Genomic DNA, 22,474 nt, shown 5'->3' on the forward strand with positions numbered 1-22,474 from the left:
CTGTGGCACAAAGGAAGTTTTGACTACAGCAAGGATTCCCCAAATCCTTCCTCCTCCCCCCACCCCCAGCAGCACCAGAGCTACGGAAAGCAGCACCTCTCACATTATCCCTGTGGCATCTGGGGGGTTTTCCCTAAAGCCCCAGAGCACCTGAAATAATGAGAATATCGGATTTCGACGTGGGGTTTTGTGGCTTAAATTAATAAAAAGCTCTCAATAATGAGACCCTAGTGTGCTCTAAATGTTCACGAACCACAAGAGGGGGGAGCTCCCCCCTCACACACACTCTTGTTTCTTTATAACCTTCTCAGCCTAGTTGATAATATTTCAACACTGGGTTTTTTTTAAAGTCAAGTTTTGGAGTATTGAGGTTTGCAGAAGAAATGTAAGGAGTAACGTCCCAAACCTGACATGTGGAGCCCCACATTTGTTTCAGAGGAAATCTGTGCGAGACAATTATGCAGTATGTGATTCACTGTATTTAGTTCAGTGGAGGCAGATGGATCTCACTCAGTTATCAGTTTATTTTTACTTTACTCCATAGTCCATGCACTGAGCTTAACTCAGATCTGCTCAAAAACATGATGTAGAATTCAGAGATTTTCACATCAGTATACAATAAGCATTTTAAAGGTAATGTAAGTATTAGTATCTTGCTAGGGCAGCACATTTAAAAATGGATTTCACACTGATTGGACATCCTGAAGGGGCCATGTCGCAAAAACTGAGGGGCCACACTTTAATGCTCCCTGAAACATGCATAAATCTATTGATTTGAGAGATCTTAACAGCACTTATCTGTGTGTTGAATGGTAGTTTAAGAAAAAACGCACTTCATAATTGCCTTCCCTACACTCTCCTTTGTGTCCTAAACGTTAAGAATACTCTCCATAATGAAATCCACAAGCAAGGAAAGCCTATTTTGCCCATTTCCCTATTTGTATTCCAAACACATTCAATAACAGCAACAAACATTTCCTCTCTTTTTTTTTTCCACCAATGGAAATTCCACAGAGCTTTTCACTTTGCCTAATGACAGGATAATACTGGGAATTTTTAACATTTATTTAAAGTATACACACTAATAACATGACCTTGTATTTGCATTCTCAAGGTTTTACCTCAGGCGTATGCCTTGCTATCTCTCTAATTAGAGTTGCAGCATTTTTCTTGACATATTCATCCGAGTCCTTCAGGCATGTGAGTACAACAGGGAAAATTTCTGCTTCAACCACCATTTCTGCCAGATCCACAGAATGCTTTGCAATCTGGCTGAGAGCTGAGAGCACCTGACGCTGGTAAATAGGAAGGATTGTTTTATAAATGGCTTATTGGGCAAACACTTTACAGACGCAGACACACACACATATAGAACAATTAAAAAGAAAGAAAACTTCCTCTCATGCTGTGAAAGAATAAAACCACCCACAACTTCTACAAAAATCACAGTCCTCCTAGTGTAACAGCAACAAACAAACAAAATATAATTATCAAGAAGAACACATTTACTTAAAGAAAGTCTCATTAAGTTCAGAGGGGCTAGTTTTGAGTAAATAAAATATGGAATCAGAGTGGAAGAAAATGCACTCATGTTACAAGAAATTCAAAACAGAAGACATGCAGTTTATTGGTCTCATTTAAAAGCATTACACATGAAGTAACTGCTTTTTTCTTTTAAGTTACAAAGTACAGACCCCACAATTTTTCATCAGCTGTTATAATTTAAATTTTAATATCTGAAATAACAATATTTTTTTAAAAAGACTATTTTAATTAAACATGCATGTGGAAAATGTCATTTGCTGTTAATTGGCATAAAATACCATATTATTAAAAAGACAAAGGAAGTTGAGGTCCTTTAAATAACTATCCAGTTTATTGTGTCATGATTTTCTGTAGAAAATAGCTATGAAATTAAACAGTAAAAAAGAAAACAGCTGATTTAGTAGGAACGAAGTACCACTAAAAGAAATGAAACTATGACCAAATGCATGTGCTTAAGAATGCAGAATTACCATTTTAAGAACCCCATTACAACACTTCACACTATATATTAGACCTATTGAATCAATGTTAGGAAAGTTTCAAATGTAAAGAAAATACCACTATACCTTGGACTAGCCCTTGAGGTAATTATCACAGATATCTGAATATGGACTGCTGATTAGAAACAAAATAATCTCAACATTTAAAGGCTCACTTTTTTCCCACCACTTATTTCCACTATGTATGCAGAAGTCACATTAAAAGCAGTCGGATCTCTACAATAGTCAAGTTAGCTAAGTGTCTTTTGGGATAAGAGTCCTTTAGAATCCAACATTTAGATTAATACGTTTTTTTCTCAACACGCCAGCACAGCTGAAAATGGGTTCCATGTCATGAGAAGGGGGAAATAGTTTGAAAAGTACCTTTAGTTTGGCATCGGGATTGAGGATCATCTGAGCCAAGTGAGCAATTGCCCCCGCGTCCACAACCGTCTGTGCTAACTCCGGAGAATGCTTTGAAACATCACTGAGCGCGGAAGCTGCAATCCTTCTCAAAGCAATCTCTGGCTCCTGGATACAGAGGACTAAGAGAGGAATGGCTCCAGCATCCACCACAGCCTGTGACAGTTCTGTTGGTCCAATGAAAGTAATTAAGCGAGTATGGGTGACTGACCCTTGTGCAAGCCATTTTTCACCCTGACAGATACAGCAGGAGGGGGAGAGGGGAGGGTGTACTTCAGTGCCTTGACATCTGCATTTCAAATCAGCCCTCCTAGTTTCATAAACCATGTGGACCAATCCTTGGCTGAAAAGAATACAGGTCAATAGATGGACCTCCATTTACATGTACACATTTGAGGTAGATTAGGCTGAAATGGTTTCGTTACCGTGTGTGTGTGTGGTGTGTGTGTGTGTTTAAAAAGAGTAAGCAGATGTCAGCTGTTTAAGCCCTGGCTGTTGGGGCACTGATCAATAGGCAAGCAGTTTCTGCACAGCTAACAATAAAGAAAAGCCAAAATGCCAAAACGTGTCCCCCTCTCCCACAAAGCTAATTTAGATGGCATTAATCCCCATTCGTATACGAAGCAAAAAAATAACATGCCTAAATAAATGCACTCAATTCTTAAAAAGAAGAAGAAATCTATATATAATGGTAGACCACTGCAAAATCTGGCTTGCTAATTTTGGACATCAAAATGCTCTTTCTTTCTTTCTTTCTTTCTTTCTTTCTTTCTTTCTTTCTTTCAACAGCACATTCCTCATCAGTAAACTACCAATAACCGTCTTTCCCTACATTAAATCACTGCAACAGACAGTTGCATTAAGCTGCCATGGCCAGTTGCTTGCATCTTAACCCAAGAACCCACAATTAACTGATATAGTCAGGGTACTGTTATAGCAGAAATTCATTACCCTCCCTCCACATATTTGTCATTAGCTTCAGTACTGAAGTAGAAAATTGCGGGATAGCAAATGCATGGAATAGAACAAGGGCTATTTTTGGAGATGATGAAAAATGAACACAAACCCCATTAATTTCAAATGGGCTATTATAGGTTCTTAAATAAGGTTTTGTTAGGTCCTCTCCTTGTTATGCACATACTCTCTTATCTTTAACATTTAACCTGCCTTACACTGCCATGGCAACAAATAGCTGTTGTAATTCAAGGATTCAACTTTGATTTTGCATTTACAGTCCATCAATCAAAGCCTTCAGTGGAACTTTCCCAATCACCGTGTTATAACCACAAACTTGGATTCTCCACTGATGTGCTTGTTCATGGCATATTTTATATATTTTATTATTATATAGATAGTTACTAAAGAGCACCATTCAGCCAAAATGCTCCAGTCCTTCACATTAGAAACAGGGTTTGACACAGGGTTTGAAATCTAAATAAATTGGTGGATTTTATAATTTAAACGTTTGATAATCTGCAGTCCTGAAAGTTTTTAAATTTACTCTTGGATGTTCTTATTTGGTTTTGTATTATTCATATAGTAACAGCCATTGGCTACAATCATTAAAAATCTGACTGATGGTATTGTATTTTGCTTAAATATGATACCTATACAACAACGAAACTGAACAATCCAAACAAAAATCTAAAAAGGATCTTAAGCTAATAGGCCAGTGCATTTAATTAATAGGCCTTTGCTTGAATTGTTGCTCTTTTAGTATGTTGCTGTTAAATTTTATAGGGTTATCTGAAGAGATGTCTGACTTGTGACTTCCCTCTTTTCCCCGTGTGTCAAGCCAACTTGTAGATAAAATATAATGAATATGATCTCACCTTAAAACAGAATATTGAAAATATTCTCGTTTACATTTACAGATTTGAAGAGCTCTGTCTTAAGTTTAGGTACATGCATGTTTATGTATAAAAGCTTATTTTCCCTTTCTCAGAAAATGAATACTATATAGATTTTGCATTGCTTATCACACTCCAGAAACAACACTATTTCACTCCAACACCCACAACCTAGATGAAGAACGGGATGGTGGTGGTGGTGGAGGGATTTTTTTAAAAAAGAATTAGGCTATGGGAATTAATTCTAGTTCAGGGGAAAGGCACAGAAGGGTTCTGAACAAAGAATGTTAAGTTTAAATAAAGGGAGCAGATGGAAGACCTGTGTGAGGTGATACAAGGGATATATATATATTATAAATCAGATTGTATCTTCCCCGTAAGAGTGAACTTAGGAGGTCAAATGCCTGTCAGAAAGCGAAATGGGGTCATGCAAGAGTAAGCCAGCAATTTTTTATATATTAAAAAAACCCTGGTGTTGTAGAAGTATATAAACGTGTAAGTTAAAATTTAAAACAAACATTGTCTGATTAGGATCTACAAGCTTCCAGGGTGTACATAATGTTTAGGTGTCAGTGAAGGAAAAACATGTAATCTGGAGGTGGAGGGAGGGAGACAAGAAACATGCATGTTCAAGCTCTTAAGAATTTATAGTAAAAATCTTGGAGAGTGGATTAGGCTTAGTATGATGTGTGCTGGGAGGTTAAAAATCTCCCCTCCTTGAAACATACAGGAATTTTCTCTAGAACTCCACCCACTGCTATGTAATGCTCAGGCCTGGAGCTTGCAGTGAAACCTGAAAACCTGATCCGTCCAATGCTATGGCACAATAGGGAAGACCTCAATATGGTGGAAAGGGGGGAAATGTACAGTATCCTATTCTCCTGTTCAGCTCCTGAAAATCTCCCTGCTCCCCCACAGCTAAGAATGAGACCACTGTTCCAGGTTGGCCAAGGAGGCGCACCAGGAATACACTGCAACATTTTGTTGCAGGTTCCCCTGGTTTTATTCTAGGTTCCCCTGGTTTTATTCTATCAGCAAAACTGTGGCCATCCTGGATTTCTATCTTGCATGCTAAAATCAACATTAGTTCAGAGGATTGGGAAGTACATACTAAGATGGTCAAGATGCATCTGGAAACCCCTTAACACCATTGTAAAGGTCTTCCTTTAAACTCCAAGGTATGCCTTACTGCCCACTAGGATTCCAGTACCACTGATTGTACTGATCAGATTTCAGTTCACTTTCTAATTCTTACCTGCAACCATCTGCATATTGATTGTCCACTGTTAATTGGAGCACTTCAGAAAAGTGGCTTGTGGTTTGGCTCAGCCCCACAAGGTCTGATGTCATTCAGAATCAAAGACTGTGATCCGTATGAGAGAGAGGATTTCCTGATCGGCTGTGTGGTCCATTTTGTTTGCTATGTATTACTGTTTCCATGGACACAGGTTCTCTGCGTGTCTGAATCTACAATTGCTTCATGAGAGGAGAAGAGGCATAGCTCTCTAGAAGCATGCTCTGGTAATTTACGAACTCTTTGTAACAAGTATTTCCCCCTGTATTCTAGTCTTCACCGTCTAAACTAGGATAGTGTACATACTAGAAATCTATTCAACATTTCCTTTATTTTCCTATATGTCTGGTTTTTCCCAAATAAATCTTGCTCTCTTTTTGCTTTTTCCTAAGTCATTATTTTCCCTCCAGTTTATTCAGGAGCTTTGTCATGCAAGCTTTCTGTGATTTGGAAAACAAATTATTCTGATAATTTAGTGGAAGATTTGAAAAATATGGCCAAGGATGTAAGTATAATTCTACACTTTTTTAAAAAAATCACTTGCCTGTTTCTGGTTTCTAAACATACTTAAAAGGAAGTTGGCAGAGAGGAAACAGGGAACACAGGTATTATTATATTATATTATATTATATTATATTATATTATATTATATTATATTATATTAATTATATTATATTATATTATATTATATTATATTATATTGTAAAAGGTAAAGGTACCCCTGCCCGTACGGGCCAGTCTTGACAGACTCTAGAGTTGTGCGCCCATCTCACTCAAGAGGCCGGGGGCCAGCGCTGTCCGGAGACACTTCCGGGTCACGTGGCCAGCGTGACAAGCTGCATCTGGCGAGCCAGAGCTGCACACGGAAACGCCGTTTACCTTCCCGCTGGTAAGCGGTCCCTATTTATCTACTTGCACCCGGGGATGCTTTCGAACTGCTAGGTTGGCAGGCGCTGGGACCGAGCAACGGGAGCGCACCCCGCCGCGGGGATTCAAACCGCCGACCTTTCGATCGGCAAGCCCTAGGCGCTGAGGCTTTTACCCACAGCGCCACCCGCGTCCCATTATATTATATATTAGCTAGCTATTAGCATATTGTTCTACAAAGTGCTAGTTCTAGGCTTGGGAGGGCGATCCTTGGGACACCTTTCTGGGTAGGCCCGCCCACCTCTTTGCTTCCAGCCCCACTGCCAATTGACATGCCTTCTCCCTCTAAGCCCAATCCACACAACCACCCCAGAGGGAAAGCACAGGATAGGGGATGTTGCTGCTTCACCTCCTCACTCTTGTCCCTGCATGCTTGGAGAGGGCAGGTGAACAGGCAATGAGAACAAACAGGAGGAACAGCAGCTCCCCAGGGCTCCAGGGATCTGTATTTGGCCCCTGCATGGGGTATGGGCCTTTGCAAGCCCCCCAAATCACATAGGTGCTGTCATCATTCAAATGTCAGGTGATTGACAGGTGGCTGGCCCTTGTCCTGTAGGGGGATGGTAGTGGGGAAGATAAGAATCTGGACCACAAACCTCTGCTGTACATTCTACTAATATTATTTGTGAGTTGGCAGTTTATAAATATTCTTGCAAATACATAAATAAATATGGCCTAGAAACTCTATAACAAAGCAGTTGTGATTATGGGCAGATCCACACCATACATTTAAAGCACTGGACTCCTCGCCAAAGAGTCCTGGGAACTGTAATTATGCCCCGCCCACAGAGCTACAATCACTAGATACTAGTGGGAGATTTAGGAAGTAGTGCTTGTGGTTTCATTACTGCCTCCCTCCTGATTTATATGGAACTTTTTTGAGTGTTCAAATAATTTTGCATGCATTAACTCTGTGTTCCTGCCAACAGTTCTGTATGGTGGGTCAGCATTAATATCCCCATATTCAATTTTAAGGCAAAATTTTAACTGGGGACTCTCTTATCCATTATGCTACAATAGCTCTTATCTGCTAATATCGCATCTGAGACATGCTATCCCATGAAGCTACAATGGATGTTGCTTGGCCTGTTACCTGCTGATTTGGCAATATAGGAGCTGTGACCATGCTGCTTTCTGTGTCCCCTTTGACAGCTGTCACCATGTTAGCACACACAAAAACCTTCTCAAACGTTAGGAGTGCTGTTACCTGCATTGTGTCTCGCGATATAGCCAAGGGCCCAGGACGCAGCTTCCTTTACTCCAGGGTCAAAATCCTCCAGGCAGATGACCAGCGTGTCCAGTGCTCCACAGTCAACTATTGCCTGGGCTAGCTGGGGAGAATGTTTTCCAACGGCTCGCAATACAAACGCAGCTGCTTTCTTGTAGAAGCGCTGCAGAAGCATCAGGGAGAGGAGAAGACACTGCAATTATCTGAGGGTTTTTCTAAGGTCTTGCAAGACAGAAAAACTTTGCACTAAACGGTTTTATACAAGTAGAGCAATTTGTTCCTATCACACCAGGGCATGAGGGGCTTTCTGACGTATTTTTCACTGTGAAAATACTGTATATATAAAAGGAGTATATTTGGGAAAGGGCCAGAGGTCAGGGTCAGAGTAGCTGCTTTGCATGCAGAAGGTCCCCATTTCAATCCCCAACATCTCCAGCTCTGGCTGGAAGAAGCTCCAGTCTAAAATCCTGGAGGGCAGACAATACTGAGTTTGAGGGAAGGCAGCTTCCTATGTAGGGAATTTTACAGCATGCTCTTGCGAGGTCTCTAGAGATACATTTGATATGCAGCAGATGACTAAACTGGTCTTTGAACGTCCTAGCAGGTTAGGAAACTTTAATCTAAAAGTGCAACCCTGCTTCCCCCAGCATGCTACATTGTGGTTTGCCCTGTAGAAGCCAAGCAGAACCTCCCTCTCCCCTCCCACAAGCCACAGACATGTCCGTACACTTTATTACAGCCAAGCAATATTCCCCAAGCAGCAACCCATCTGTGCTTTGAAGGGACTATCCAACAGACTGTTCATTATCAGGACCCATCTATAACTCGGAGTAAAAGTATGAACAAACTGCTGGTTTGAAGTACAGCATTGGCGGTGTTTTTAAAGGAAAACAGATACTCAGGAGTCAGATACTCCAGTTCTTTCATGTGCTGGGAGAGTGAACACAAGCTCCTCCAGACCCCTCAACTGGACATCCCGTTTTGGGGGCTGTGCTCTTGCATAAGAGCATGGTGCCCAAAAATGAACATTTTGCGGGTGTTGTGCTCTCAAACAGGTCATGTGACTCACGCAGTGGGTGAGCCCCAGAAGATGGGCGTTCCAGTTTCCCGCTGCAACACATTGGAGGGTATGACTCCTCCCTTCCACCAGCTGTCTAAAATGATGGGTACTGTGTGGAAACCACAACACCTCTAGAGGCGAGGGTCCATTTCTCTATCGCACAAAATGGTTGGGGCCAGTTGTATTGTGCCTGAACCAGGGCAAAGTCACAGCTGACTTCCCCGTCATCCTGCTATACAGTTGTACCTCAGCTCCCGAACACCTTGGGAGTCTGACGTTCCGGCTCCCAAACAATCAAAAACCAGAAGTGAGTGTTCCGGTTTTCGACTGTTCTTTTGGAAGCCAAGTGTCCGACAGGGCTTCCATGGCCTCCAATTGGCTGCGCTTTGGTTTCCAAAAGTTTTGGAAGTCGAATGGACTTCTGGAACAGATTCTGTTCAGCTTCCGAGGTACGACTGTACATATTGGAAATCTGTGTGGTAAAAGGTGGACAAGCTCCACCATTTCAATGCAGGCCCATGCAGAGCTTGCCTGAGGCCTGAGGTGGGAGTCTTGTTAGAATAAAGTTATGAACTCAAACCAAAAAGCAGCCCATCCCTGGGAGGGGAACCTGGCCAGCTTAGCCTGGGGTAAGTGTACCCAGCTACAGCCCCCTCTCTGCACAGGCCTGTTTCAACAGATGCATACACAAAGAGGTGAGAATGACTAAAAGGATGGAACCCACTTTACAGATTGTGAGAGCTGAACCAGGAAAGTGAAAGGGTGTTATTTTGAGGTTGTGGTGCAACTAGGCCTCAGCAGGTCATCAGCACACCTGAAATGATTTGCCTAGCTGCTGTCCATGCACACATATTGCAAAGAATTGTGCAAGGCTTGCATGTGAGAAAGATACTATCTAAACAAGACTCCCACTTTTAAAAATAATGAGAAAATACCGTAAGAATGGTCAGTGTGAAAAGACCTTGATCTTGAAACAGGAAAAAATAAACCCTGTCAGCAGACTGGCTATAAAATATTGCAAAATGGTGATGGCTGCTCAGAGGACAACAGTTTAAGAGTGCCAGCATTATTATTAGCAAGTACTTGTATGTGCATCAGAGCATGCATATTATTACTTTCAAATAATTATGTTTTAAGCAGGAGGCTGTGTTTCAAAGGCTTTTTAATATTGGTTGGTAAAATCTGCAGGGAGGCCTATCTATGCAATTCCCATTCATTTCACTGGTGCCTGCACAGCTAAACTCCCAAAGGACTGCATCCATTATTATTATTCAAAATGAACTACCGGTACTTCTGAAATAATACACATTACAAAGCGTCACAGACCCAGGGGCTGATGTCACTGCACCAACATGCTTTACACACTCAGAGCCAGCTCAGGGATAACTTTTAGCATTGGAGAAAAAATAAGACTAACCAAATTTCACATCAGTGCTGAGACTTTAATAGCTGCCACTCTGCTGCCACATTTTATGGCAAACCATGAAGAAATGCCCAAGTAGCTGGTACCATAGAGAGATTTTCAATTTCACCAGCTATCTTCCTAAGGAACCATTTATCTGAGTAACAAGCAGAAGAAAAGATTCACTAGTGAGAATGTTTTTATAGCTCAGGGCAAAACTGAGCATTCTTGGCAGGGAAAAGATTTTACAGAAAAACAGAAGACAATGTAAGAGCAGACAATAAACATCAAAGCAGCACACAAATTTAGCTGAAACACTGCAGGGATGTGAGAAATACCATGTTCGGTACTTCATTCATTCTAGAGTATTCTTGGTTCCAAAAGGAAGTTATTAGTTCACTGATAGGAAAACAAGTATAGCCAGAAAGCACAGCTTATATAAGGAATTCTGGATTCCAAAGAGGGTCCTTGTTTAAAGGAGAAGAGAGCAGGAACAAGCAGGATTCTATGCAAGCAGCAAAAGGGCGAGGATGAGAAAACCAAGGACTGTACAGGCAAGACGTAGCTGCCCTGCCTGATGCTTTGCTGGTGATTTTAAAAGACATGGCATCCCACACCAGGCTGGAACCTGGAAACCCTAAGACTACAACTCCTATCATCCCTGATTATTGGTTATGCCAACAGGGGCTAATGTGAGCTGAAGTAGAACAAGATCTGGAGGGTACAAGGTTGGGAAACATTGTAACAGGTCCTTAAAGTCCCTTTTCTGTCAACTTCATTGAGTTGGTCTTTAAAAAAAGAAATAGCCGGAGGATGCATGTACCCCAGCAATCTGGTGCAAGACCTACACCATGTCACAAATGCCATGTATGTTGTACACTATTTCAAGAAGATCAAAATGATTGAACTACTTGACTATATAATACAACCTATTTATCAGCAAATATAAAAGTTTTTTAAAATATTTTGCTACTCAAACACAAATACATTTGATAATACACTGCTAAGGGTTTCTAGACTCTCATGTGTTGTGGTATCATTTATGCTACAAAATTTAGTCTTACATGCATTTTACTCAGTCACTGTTAACAAATAGCTAATTACTGGGTGTGTTTTTTCCAATTATTTCATTGATAAAACAACCTTCTCCATGCCATCACTTCATTAAACAGTTCAGGAAATAAAATTACCAGTAATACACTTCAGCTAATGAAGTAAGAATAAAATCTTTTCCTTTTCCTTTTTTTTAAAAGGGTCATTAAATTACAATTATGGACACCTTCTATCAAGAGGGATCAATGAACTAAGCATGTATGTTGTGGCAATGACAAAACATGAATCTACAGAGTCTAATTAAGACAGAATAGTTTTTCATTAAAAAACATAATGTATACAATCTATAAAATATACATAAAACATGCACATATATTAAACATAAATATAAGGCAGAAGATTTTAACCCCATATGGCAGTGAGAAAAGGCTTCTTTAAGAAAATAATAGTTCCTTACATTCTGCTCAGCCAATGAATACACGAGCTGCGGAAGAATATCTCCCTTAACTACAGCTTCTGCCAGGTCATCATTATAATTGGCAAGTCTCCCAAGGGCCAAAGCAGCTGTCTGTTGAATATTTGGAACCACATCCAATAGGAGCGGCCTCAGCAGAGCCATTACACCTGTAATTAGAGTAATTAGAGAAATGAATCAAATGCTACTTTCAAAAGAGAAAAATAAAATACAGTGAATGCTAACGTTAAGGAAATCTGCTGCAAGTAAACCTAAGCTCTGTGTTAAGAACCATTCCTGGAGTACACATTTTACCCATCCAAAGTGGGCGACACCATTAGGAATCGGGGAGAAATTCAATTCAGTTCACATTTAAAGGCCAACATACCTAATTTGCCCTTCTTGAAGCAATATGAGAACCAAAACAATATGAGAACCATCCTTTGAAATCCATATTTCCTCAGAATTTGTGATGCATGTCCCCAAACAATGTTTACAAGGATGCATATATTAGGGGAAAGTGTGTGTTAGCATGAATATAATGGTGAAGAAAAAAACAAAAATGCAAAGACACAGTAATCACAACCTATGATACAGTTTTATACTGCTAAATTATTAAACATCTGATGATGTTCTTGCAGGCTTCCCATAGGCATCCGATTGACCACTGTGTAGTGTAGTGGTTAGAATGTTGTACTAAGACCAGAGACCAGGATTCACATCCCCACTCAGTCATGAAGCTCACCAGGTGACCTTGAGCCAGTCACACAATTGTTATGAGGGGGAAAACAGGGAAGGGGAATAATATGTGCCACCTTGAGCTCACTGGAGGAAGTGTGGGGTATAAACTGAATAATAAACAAACAAACAAACAAACAAACAAACTCAATCTATACCACATTCTTCACATCCAGCAAAACTTCCAACCGCTTAAGTCAGCTTTTTAGTTAATATGAAGAACACTTTTTCAGCACAAAGACACAACAGTCTGTTTGCAGTTTTTCACTGGCCAGTGATTCATTTCTAGAAAAAGAGATGTGCCAGATCTAATCTCTTCCTGTAAAGTCACATTCTGGGACACAGAGACCCGTCACCTAATCTCAGATACGGTTTCGACTACTCATAGTGAAAGGAGGGCGCCCATGGGGAAGTTTCCTCCAAAGCAAATGCCACCTTCAGTGTTGGAACTACTGCAATCCCAATAATGGGGCCGTCTCCTCCCTTCATTGATGCTATTTGCCTTAGGAAAAGAGTTGAAGAAATCCACACATCACCTCACGAAAACCAGTTTCCACTGGGTACACCACAGTGGTCTGAAATTTGCCTGTGCCCGCTTCCTGCCCATGGCCACCTGGTAGTGTGCAGCTGCTGACACATGCAAAACTCAACTCTTTGGCACACAGCTGCAAATTTCTTGGGGCACCCAAGAAAGGTCATCACTTCCCATGGCTCCTGCTGAACACAACCAGCTGGCTCTGGAGAGAGAGCTGCCACGTCGGAATTTCAAACAGCTTTGTGCAATATCAGCTTGAGTGGGTAGACTTCTATCCTCTGAGAGAGCCCTTGTCTGAATCTGTTGTTGAATGACAACCTCTATTGTCAATCAGCAAGATGCTCACCCTCCCCTCCCCCAAACACACTGTATTTGAATGGCAGGTGTAAAATTTAAAATGTTCGGAAGCAGAGAGAACTAGCTTAAAACCATTGGGGGCGGGGAAAGAAGAGGATTAGAAAAATGGAGATCTCAAAATGGAGATCTGCATTATCTCAAGAGGATTACAACTGGTTCTTTATGAGAAGAGGAAGCTATCTGCTTTTCCTCTGTGGTCACTTCCCATGCTGTACCAGGAACACTGGAGCAGAAATGTTTACATGTGGGAAGAGTTGGAACCATGGTGACTTTCCATGCCAATACTACATTTTTGTCTGGGAATAAGGAGCAACGTCCCATGTGAATTTCACGTCCTAATGTCAGCAGGGCATTATGGGATGGAGTCAAAAGGAAGCAGTAACCACATTGCTCCCAGAATGAAAGTACTGCCCTTTCAAAACAATGTAATTTAATCAGCAATTTTGGTCTTATTGACCTCTGCCTTCTTTTTTTGCTCTAGTCTATTGTAAAGTAAGCCTGTACTTACTCAAATAAATTATCTGTTTTAAGCATTCCCATCCCACCCATCCAAAAAAAAAAAAAAATCCCAGGACAGTACATAATAAAATATGCAAAATAATGTAAAATACAACAAGAAAATTCAGTAAAATATTAAGAAAATAATAAAGCATAGGTGTTCTAAAGACACATGCACCCAATGTGCATAAGACTGCACCGTTGTACATTGTGGTAATTAATCTGGAATAAGTATGACATTCCATTTGTACTCACATGCAAGACTAAATTCCCATCTTACCCACCCACAAACAAAAGGGTGAGAAAATTTGTCCTTTAACGATTTTAAAGGGCAGTTCATCTGTGTTAACAGTCTTAAATATGAGCCCACCAATTTACCTTAGCTATCTTGCTGCCACTACCCTAAAATAACCTAGTTTACCCAACCACTATGGGCCATGAGCTGCTTGTCAGTTTATGATAAATTACAGGAAACCAATGTAAAATGACTGTTCACAGAAAACATGTCAATGGGCTTAGGTAGGGAGCACTAAGCCCTAAACAAAGGTTGTCACTGTGAACTATCTGGAGATGTCCCAAGGACATGTGAGACCTGTTGTAACATCATGATTTCGGGTTTTTTTTTTAATGTTAAGCTTCTAGATCTCAGCATTACACTGAATATTTTGAAAACAGAAGCAGTGCATGTCTCAAAAAACAAAATTTAAAATTACTAATATCTTAAAATTTAATGAGCATTTTTTAAAAAATGCAACTCCCTTTATTATCTCAAAAAGGATCTGCAGTTGAACCCTCCTTCAAGGGTTTGAGATTCACAGGATGCATGGCTTTAAAGGAAAACTTGCTAAAAATGATGTATAGATGGCATTTGACGCCAGTAAAATTAGCTAAAATGTATAGGAAAAAAGAAAGAAAGTGTTGGAAATGTAAAAAGGCAGATGGGGACTATTTCCATATGTGGTGGACCTGCGATAAGGTAAAAAAAATTTGGGAAGCAATTTATAATGAACTCAAAAAAATATTTAGATATACTTTCCCTAAAAGATCGGAAGCGTGTCTATTAGGCTTAATAGGAACAGAAATTAAAATAGAAGATCAAAATTTGTTCATGTATGCTACAGCTGCCGCGAGGACCCTCCTGGCCCAAAGATGGAAAGTACAAGATATACCAACTATACAGGAGTGGCAGGCGAAGTTGACAGAATATGCAGAACTTGCCAAACTGTCAGGGAGGATCCGGGACCAGGGAGATCAAAGATACCAAAATAACTGGAGTAAATTTATTGAATATTTAAAGAAGAATTGTAAAGAGGTCAAGACACTAGCAGGATTGACATAATACCTCCAATGTATAATAGTACTAATTTGAGAATGATGTGTGTGATGGAAAGAGAATAAATATACCAGTTGTGGGGAGGGAGGGGGGTCGTGACTCAGCAGAGTCAAAGGGAATGTATGGTGCTATTACAATTTGTTGGAAAAGAATATGTAAGGAAAACAATAAAAATTCCCTTGGGGGGAAAAAAAGGATCTGCAGTTGGTGTCTGTGGTGTGCAAATATGTTTAATTCAAACTGATAAATGAATTAATTAGTTAAAGGGCATATGATCAATAAAAATAATTTAATTGGTTGTGCAGACCTAGTTAATTTAGGAAACCTAAAAACAGAATAGTACTCACCTCATCTCACTGTGGTGATAACAGTGTTCCAAATATCTAAATGATTTTTAAAAGGTGGTCTAATTCTGTATAGAAACATATGCTAATATGTTTCAATTACATCAAAGAAGAAATGCAAATACCCATTAAAAAAATTCCATTGTGCGGTCCAAAACTTAAGTATGTGTCATATCAGCCCATCAGAATGTCCTGAAGGAATAACACCACATTGTGCTACATATATGAGAAACAACTTAACTGGGGAACAACCTCTATAATCTATTCCCTTCGGATAGCAATTATAAGCAACCCTCAGCGACTCTTGTTTATTTATATACTTAATTACAGTAGCCCTCACAGCACTTGTGCTGAGTCAAAGCTAGACAATGGCACAGTCCCTGTGTAAAAGATTTAGCGTATGCCCACTGTGTGATGCAAGGTTTTTTGAAGCAGTATGTTCCATAGGTAAGTGAAACTATCCAGAGAGAATACCAAAATTACTCAGTGGTAGTGTTCAGCCACAGTTTCTGACATGTACTTCTGATTTTCTTTTTCTTTTTTCTTTTTTTAAAAAACCCTACTGAGCAGGAAAAAATAAGTCACTTGAATGAAAAGAACAAATATGAACTAAAGCTTGAGTTTATGTGCATAATCAAGTGCCATGATAGCAGTTTATGAACAAGTTATGAACAATATGGAGAGAGAAATCTTTCTCCCTCTGTCATAGCACAGGAACTCAGGTCACCTAATGAAGTCAATTTACAGTAGATTCAGGGCAGAAAAAAGAAAATGCTTCTTCACACTACACATAATAATCTTAGGGAATTCACACACATACACCAAATATATGATGATGGCCGTTGGCTTAAATGACTTTTTAAAGGATTAAACAAAACTCCTGGCGGCTGGGCCTATCAACAACTAGCTAAATAAAATCTCCATCTACAAAAGCAGAATATTTCTGAATATCACCACTAACAAGAAATGACAACCACCTTCATGTCCAATTTGTAAGCATTTGGCAGGCCACCACTGAAAGCAGAATACTGGGCATCTTCAGCAGACCTTAGTCTGATCCAGAAAGGCTTTTCAAAAATAATCACATCATCATCATCATCATTATTATTATTATTATTATTATTATTATTATTATTATTATTATTGCTGCTGCTATTGCTATTATTAAAATCACTTCCAAAATATCAAAATAAGACATGATAGAGGAAGGTAAGCAATATACATTTAAAGCAGCCTAGTTAAAAGGAAAACAAAATGCTATCTTAAAAAAGAAAATCTTTACAGATTGAAATCCAATTCAAAATACAATAAGCTCCATAAAATAACATCATTAGTACCTAAACAAAAGAACGGAGAAAGAAGCCACATCCTCACACCCCTCTCCCCTGCAACACAGCAACCACTTCCAAAATGCATCCTTAGCAATCCTCCCTAGCCAAGCCTCACTCTCATGCGGTCTCATCATTTAGCACACACGTGAACAATATTCTTGAATGAGCACACCTTTACCTTTTCCTACATCAGAAAATATCTGCCGTTTGTCCCAATGCAAAAAAATAATAATAAAGCACTTGGAGAATATAATAGCAAAACCAAAACCTGCCCAGTACCCCTGAAACCTGATGGACCCCAAACTAAGAGCTGGGCTTGGTGGCATGTAAGAGAGAGAAGGTGGCATTGCCTCCTTCTTGCAATTTTTTACCCCCTCCTCAGGGTCTGCAGGCCATCACTGATGTACAGGTGGAGATTGGGGCAAGATGAGAAAGTTTTGGAAAATCTCAGCCCTGTCCAATGTTGTGTCTTAGGCGAGGCCTTAACTAATGGAGGGAAAGGGAAAGAGGAGAAATAGAAGAATGAGGTTTTGAGAAGGGGGCGGAAGGGATTCAGACCAACCAACCAGGAGGCAGGGAGAAGTGTTTCGATGACGGAGGAGAAGAGAGCAACTGCAAAGTGTGGGAGTGTCTAAATCCATTGTAGAATAACAGGTCAGAGCTGTGGTCACCAGACACAACCTGACTTGTGTGTCTTAAGGTAATCTGTTGCCTTCAGGTGCAGCACAGCAGGGGTGGGGAACCTTTTTGGCTCAGTGGGACAGACTGTTAACTGTGAGCACCACCCCTGTAAGCCAACTTTGAGGGGTAGTTGATTTATGAAGTCAGATGACTGACAGGTGAGTTGTCCCTCCCACCTGTCAAAATCCTTGTTCAGTCCTTTCCCTCATGCTGCAAAATGTCTTAGGACGGTCCTGGGGTGACGAAACTCTCCATCCATAGGAAGCTGCCTTATATAGTGGAATCTTGGTTCTCAAATGACTTGGTTTTCAAACATTTCGGCTCCCAGTTTTCGAACGTTTTTTGGAAGCCGAACGTCCGATGCGGCTGTCTATTGTTTCCAGGGCACCTGCACCAATCAGAAGCCGAGCATTGGTTTTTGAACGTTTTGGAAGTCGAACGGACTTCCAGAATGGATTACGTTCGAGAACCAAGGTACCACTGTACTGTATCAGACCACTGGTCCATCTTGCTCAGTATTATCTACACTGACTGTCACCTTCTGCATGCAAAGCGGAAGGGTATTCTATATTCTGAGAGTAATCTTATATTCTCAGGAGGAGGATAAAATCCCAGTGGCACTTGTGGACTCTAAGAAACAGGGGGCTCTAAAACTCCCCTACGGTTGATTGGGGGAAGAGAGGATAGAGATAGTTTCAGAGAGATTAAATGCAAGCAAGGATACACCGCTGGAAATGTGCCTGCAATCAGTGCTGACTGGCTCAGAAGAGATACTTCACCGCCCCCATTTTAAAAGGCCTGGCCACCAGCTGCCTATAATGATGCATATTGAGACCAAACCTCCAGATCTGAAACTGCCAAAAGGATATAGATATGCTTAAAAGGCAATGCCTGAAAGAAAATATTAAACGCAGAAACAGACCCGGAACATAAATCACAGCAGGGCAGAAATAAAAAGTTGATGGGCAAATTGCTTGCCAATATTTCAGCAGCATTTTCATCAGAAGAAGTGCTTCTCCCACCCCCACGCCACCTCCATATGTCGGGACCTGAGCATCCAACATCTGCAGCCTTTCATCGGGCTGAAGAGTAGCACTCCCAAGAGAACACAAGGAAAAGTCTACATAGGAGGATATGGTGGCAAAAGGGCTTCTAAACTAAAGGCATCACATTCTCCCACATACGACATAATGCTCCCCCCAAGAGGAGCTCTTCCCTTGAAGGCCGCATGTTGCCAGCTGTGAGACATGCAACAAGGATGCCTGCTTTTACTGCCGCAATGGGATGGGAAATGACTTGCTGACTTTTCACTGCTACAAAGCAAAGGAACTAGACTACCTTTCCTTCAGGTAAGGAAATGGAAAGGTCCAAATTGATCCCCAAACCCTTGTTTATCAGTATTCAAATTACAGGGGGACAGTAATTTTGTGGTGCCCTCCCAGCTACCATTTTTAGAAGGTGGGGTATGATTTAACTAATATTGAGAGGAGGGACAGGGGATGGAATATGGATTTCACTAAAGCGCCTCCTCCTTTCCTCCTAGAATTCAAGCATTGGTTTTTATACGCTGTGGTTCTGCCGCAAATGACAGTGCGCTAGGGATTAAGCCACAGCTGAGGATCTTCCCCTGGAAACTTAGCAAAGACCAAACCTGAACACTGGTTGGGGGGGGGGGAGAGAGACTTAAATCAACATTGGGGTTATTTAAATTCCCATGTTGTATTGTGGCATGTTGACTCATATTTTATTTACAGATTTGAATCTTCGTTTTAGTATAGCTGCCTGCCCAAACCTCTAGGGATAGGTGGGCAAGTAGTCTAGATCAGTAGATTGATAGAAGAATATATAGATAATCAGTCTTCCCCTTCCTCTTCCTCCTGTAACATGGAACCCAAACCACATAGAGAGGATCTCTGCATACGTTTGCATTCACTGTAAAAGTGCAGAGACCTGTCTGTGCAAGGCAACTGGAGGCAACTTGGGCTATTCTATTTTTAAACTCGGTTAGTACCATATATCTGTTATCACAACTGCCAACTGTTACTGAAGGAGCAGAACAAATCCACAGCAGGATCCAAGATTAGTATCCCAAGAAATGTAGCAGAGAATCCAATTGCCTGTGCAGTGCAGCTTTGAAACTGATGGGCAGTAAATTTTACTCAGAGTAGACCCACTGAAATTAATGGACCTAACATAGTCACATTCATTAATTTCAGCAGGACTACTTGGAGTAAAACTTAGTTGAATCCCACCTATATATTTATTTATTGGGTTTACTTTTTTATTATTACTTCTCCAAGGAGTTCAAGGTGGCCTACATGGTTTCCCCCCTCCTCAATTAATCCCCACAGCAAGACTATGAGGCTGGTTAGGCTGCAAAACTGACTGGCCCAAGGTCATCCAGTGAGCTTCGTGGCTAAGGGGGGATTTGAACCCTGGTTTCCCAAGTCCTACACTCTGACCTCTACACCGCACTTGGCTCTCAGTATTGTTACACCGCCTTTCTGAAAATTACCAAGGTGGCGTAGGCAGATCAAGGTCAATAAAAACATCACAGTGAACAACGCCACAGAAAAATTAAAAGGTCAAATTTAAAAGATGTGCCTATACCTTTTCTAAAAACAGTTGCACTCTGAATAAATTTGTTGGTCTCTTCCTCACTGGGGATAGTCATGTTCCAGCCCCTACACCAAATGATTGGTTGTACTCTTGTGCTGGGATTCCTTTATTTGATAATAAGCACATCAGAACACCATTTTATACCCTACTTCCAATTTCAGAGCGCGTCTGCACTTTTGAAACCGAAACAACAGTGACAAGCACAAGAGAGGGAAGAACCAGCAGACTCAGGAAAACCCCAAGGTTTTCAGAAGCACCCAAAAAAAAAGTATGGGGGGAAAACCTAAGGGAGGGGAATCCCAAAACAACCCAGTGAGGGACTATACACACTCAGTGGGGACAAAACGTGTACTGATTGCTGGGGGAAAACAGAAACCAAATGCTAAGAAAGAAGAGCTAAAAAGGGAGGAAGAGACAAACAGATATAAAAAAGCTTAGACAGACCAATCTCATTGTCTGGATATGTCATTTTCTGGCTCACGCCATGTCCTCAGGGATGGAAATGAGAGCTGCCTATGGTAATTGATGGAGAAATTCAATATTTTAATATAGCCATGATTGGGCAGCAGTGTGTCCACACCACACACACAGCAGCAGCAAAGAGAAGACTTCCCACTCTTTCTAACCCAGTTCTTATTTAGTACAGAGTATTAAAAGAACAACCCTACAAATTCCAAGCAAATGCAATTAATAGTCCATTTTCCAAAATGGCTTATGACAGACATGTGTAGTTCACGCTGCATACTAGGCTCTGACTGGTTCACAAGAACCCTGCAGTGTTGTCCAGTGATATTAGATCCCCTACTGTTCATGGGGAGTTGAACTGAAGCTGAGAGATTCTAACAACCCTTGCTTTTGTTCCCCACATTGCAGGCTGGGCAGTAGTAAACAACAACTCTCCAGTATAACTCACTGCTTTACTCCTATCACTCCTAGGAGGGCTGCACTGAAAGTAGCTTACAGCAGCCCAGCAATGTAGCCCACTGTGAACTCTGCAAGGCAGAAATGAGGCTAAGGCTGGCTTGCACTTCCCATCAAGAGTCTCACATCTCTCTCAGGTTGCAGCAAAGGTCATTCTACTTACACTGCCCTCCCTCTAGGCCAAATCAAGCACTCAACTGCATGCCGCAACCTTAAGCTGTACTGAATGGATGCAGACTGGTTACACTTTGAAAATGTTCAAAAACTTTTTTTATTTGCAGATGGTTTAAGACCCAAGTTAGAGCACAGACTCTTTCTTGATATTAATTTTTGATATAAATTTTTGCTTGTTTTCAATCCCCTTAGCCACAGGATCAGGTCACCAGGGACACAATACAACATTTTGTTGTGTGGCCCTACTTGTTCCCTCTGATAATGAAATTCCAAGGGCTTTGTCAAAGCTGAGGCTGTTGAAAAGGCGAGAGACCATCTTGGCTGTGAGCCCTGAAAGATCTGCTCCCTGCCTTTCTGGCCTGACTGACTGACTCCAGCTACAAAAGCTGCTAGACAATTCGTGTGGTATTGTTTAGGCTGTTTTGTTTGGGGTTGTTGTTGTTAACTTATACATATTCATTTTTAGATATTATTAGGATTTATGTGGAAATGATTTCAATTTGATTGTGTACTTTTTGATGTGGTTTCTTTTTTGTTTGTGGCTTTTGTTACATTGTAATTATGTAAATCTTGTCATCTTGTAAGCCATCTTGAGCATGGTTTTAACTATGGAAAGGCAGCATACAAATAAAATGATGAACATGATGATGAAGTTTTATTCCTCCTGTAGCCAAAGCAACAAAATCCACACACAAGAGGGATATATCAGCAGACTTGGGGAAACATCTAGGGTTTGTAGAATTAAGAAGAAGCAGCAGCCCCAAAAATCGGTTCAGTCAGGACTGAACATGTTCAGTGGCCCAGTGGGGAACAGAAAACTGGGTGAAGAGGGGAATGGAATGCTGTTCAGGAGAGTACGGCTAGCAGGCTGAAATGAAGAGAAGCATGGCACTCCGTCTTGTTAATGTTAAACCGAATTCTACTGAAAAACCAGTATATTAGATTAGAATGGGGTCTTATGCAACCACACACTTCAGGTGTGGATCAGTAAGACAGCACAGATTTCTTCTGTTGTGGGGTAAGCTCTGATTACAAATTAATCATAGATGACCCCCATGCTGTGCTCAGGCTCCCTTCCCTCGCCCAATGCCTGGTATGCTTATCTGATTTAATGCTTACCTGGCACTTTGATATAGCCACTCTAGGGTGTGCGTTTTAGCTTATATACTGCTCCAGGAGACAGAACAGGAAATGACTTCACGACTGTCAGAAGGCCAGCCAATCTGCA

General features: G+C 40.9%; 1 protein-coding gene across 3 annotated transcripts in view; it reads right to left on the reverse strand.

Moving 5' to 3' along the window:
- The window catches only part of SPAG6 (sperm associated antigen 6), a 52,131-nt gene that overhangs the window by 23,953 nt on the left and 5,704 nt on the right, over positions 1 to 22,474 (reverse strand). For 2 of the 3 annotated variants that reach the window (XM_028750272.2, XM_028750271.2), the window contains exons 3-6: positions 11,719 to 11,885; positions 7,726 to 7,909; positions 2,409 to 2,614; positions 1,122 to 1,295 (exon numbers count right to left, since the gene is read on the reverse strand). In XM_028750272.2, the coding sequence (XP_028606105.1) occupies positions 1,122 to 1,295; positions 2,409 to 2,614; positions 7,726 to 7,909; positions 11,719 to 11,885 (731 nt within the window). The remainder of the gene's footprint in view (positions 1 to 1,121; positions 1,296 to 2,408; positions 2,615 to 7,725; positions 7,910 to 11,718; positions 11,886 to 22,474) is intronic. The other variant, XM_028750273.2, reaches the window with a different exon arrangement.

This window comes from Podarcis muralis, chromosome 12 (genome assembly GCF_964188315.1).
Source record: "Podarcis muralis chromosome 12, rPodMur119.hap1.1, whole genome shotgun sequence".
Taxonomy (NCBI): domain Eukaryota; kingdom Metazoa; phylum Chordata; class Lepidosauria; order Squamata; family Lacertidae; genus Podarcis; species Podarcis muralis.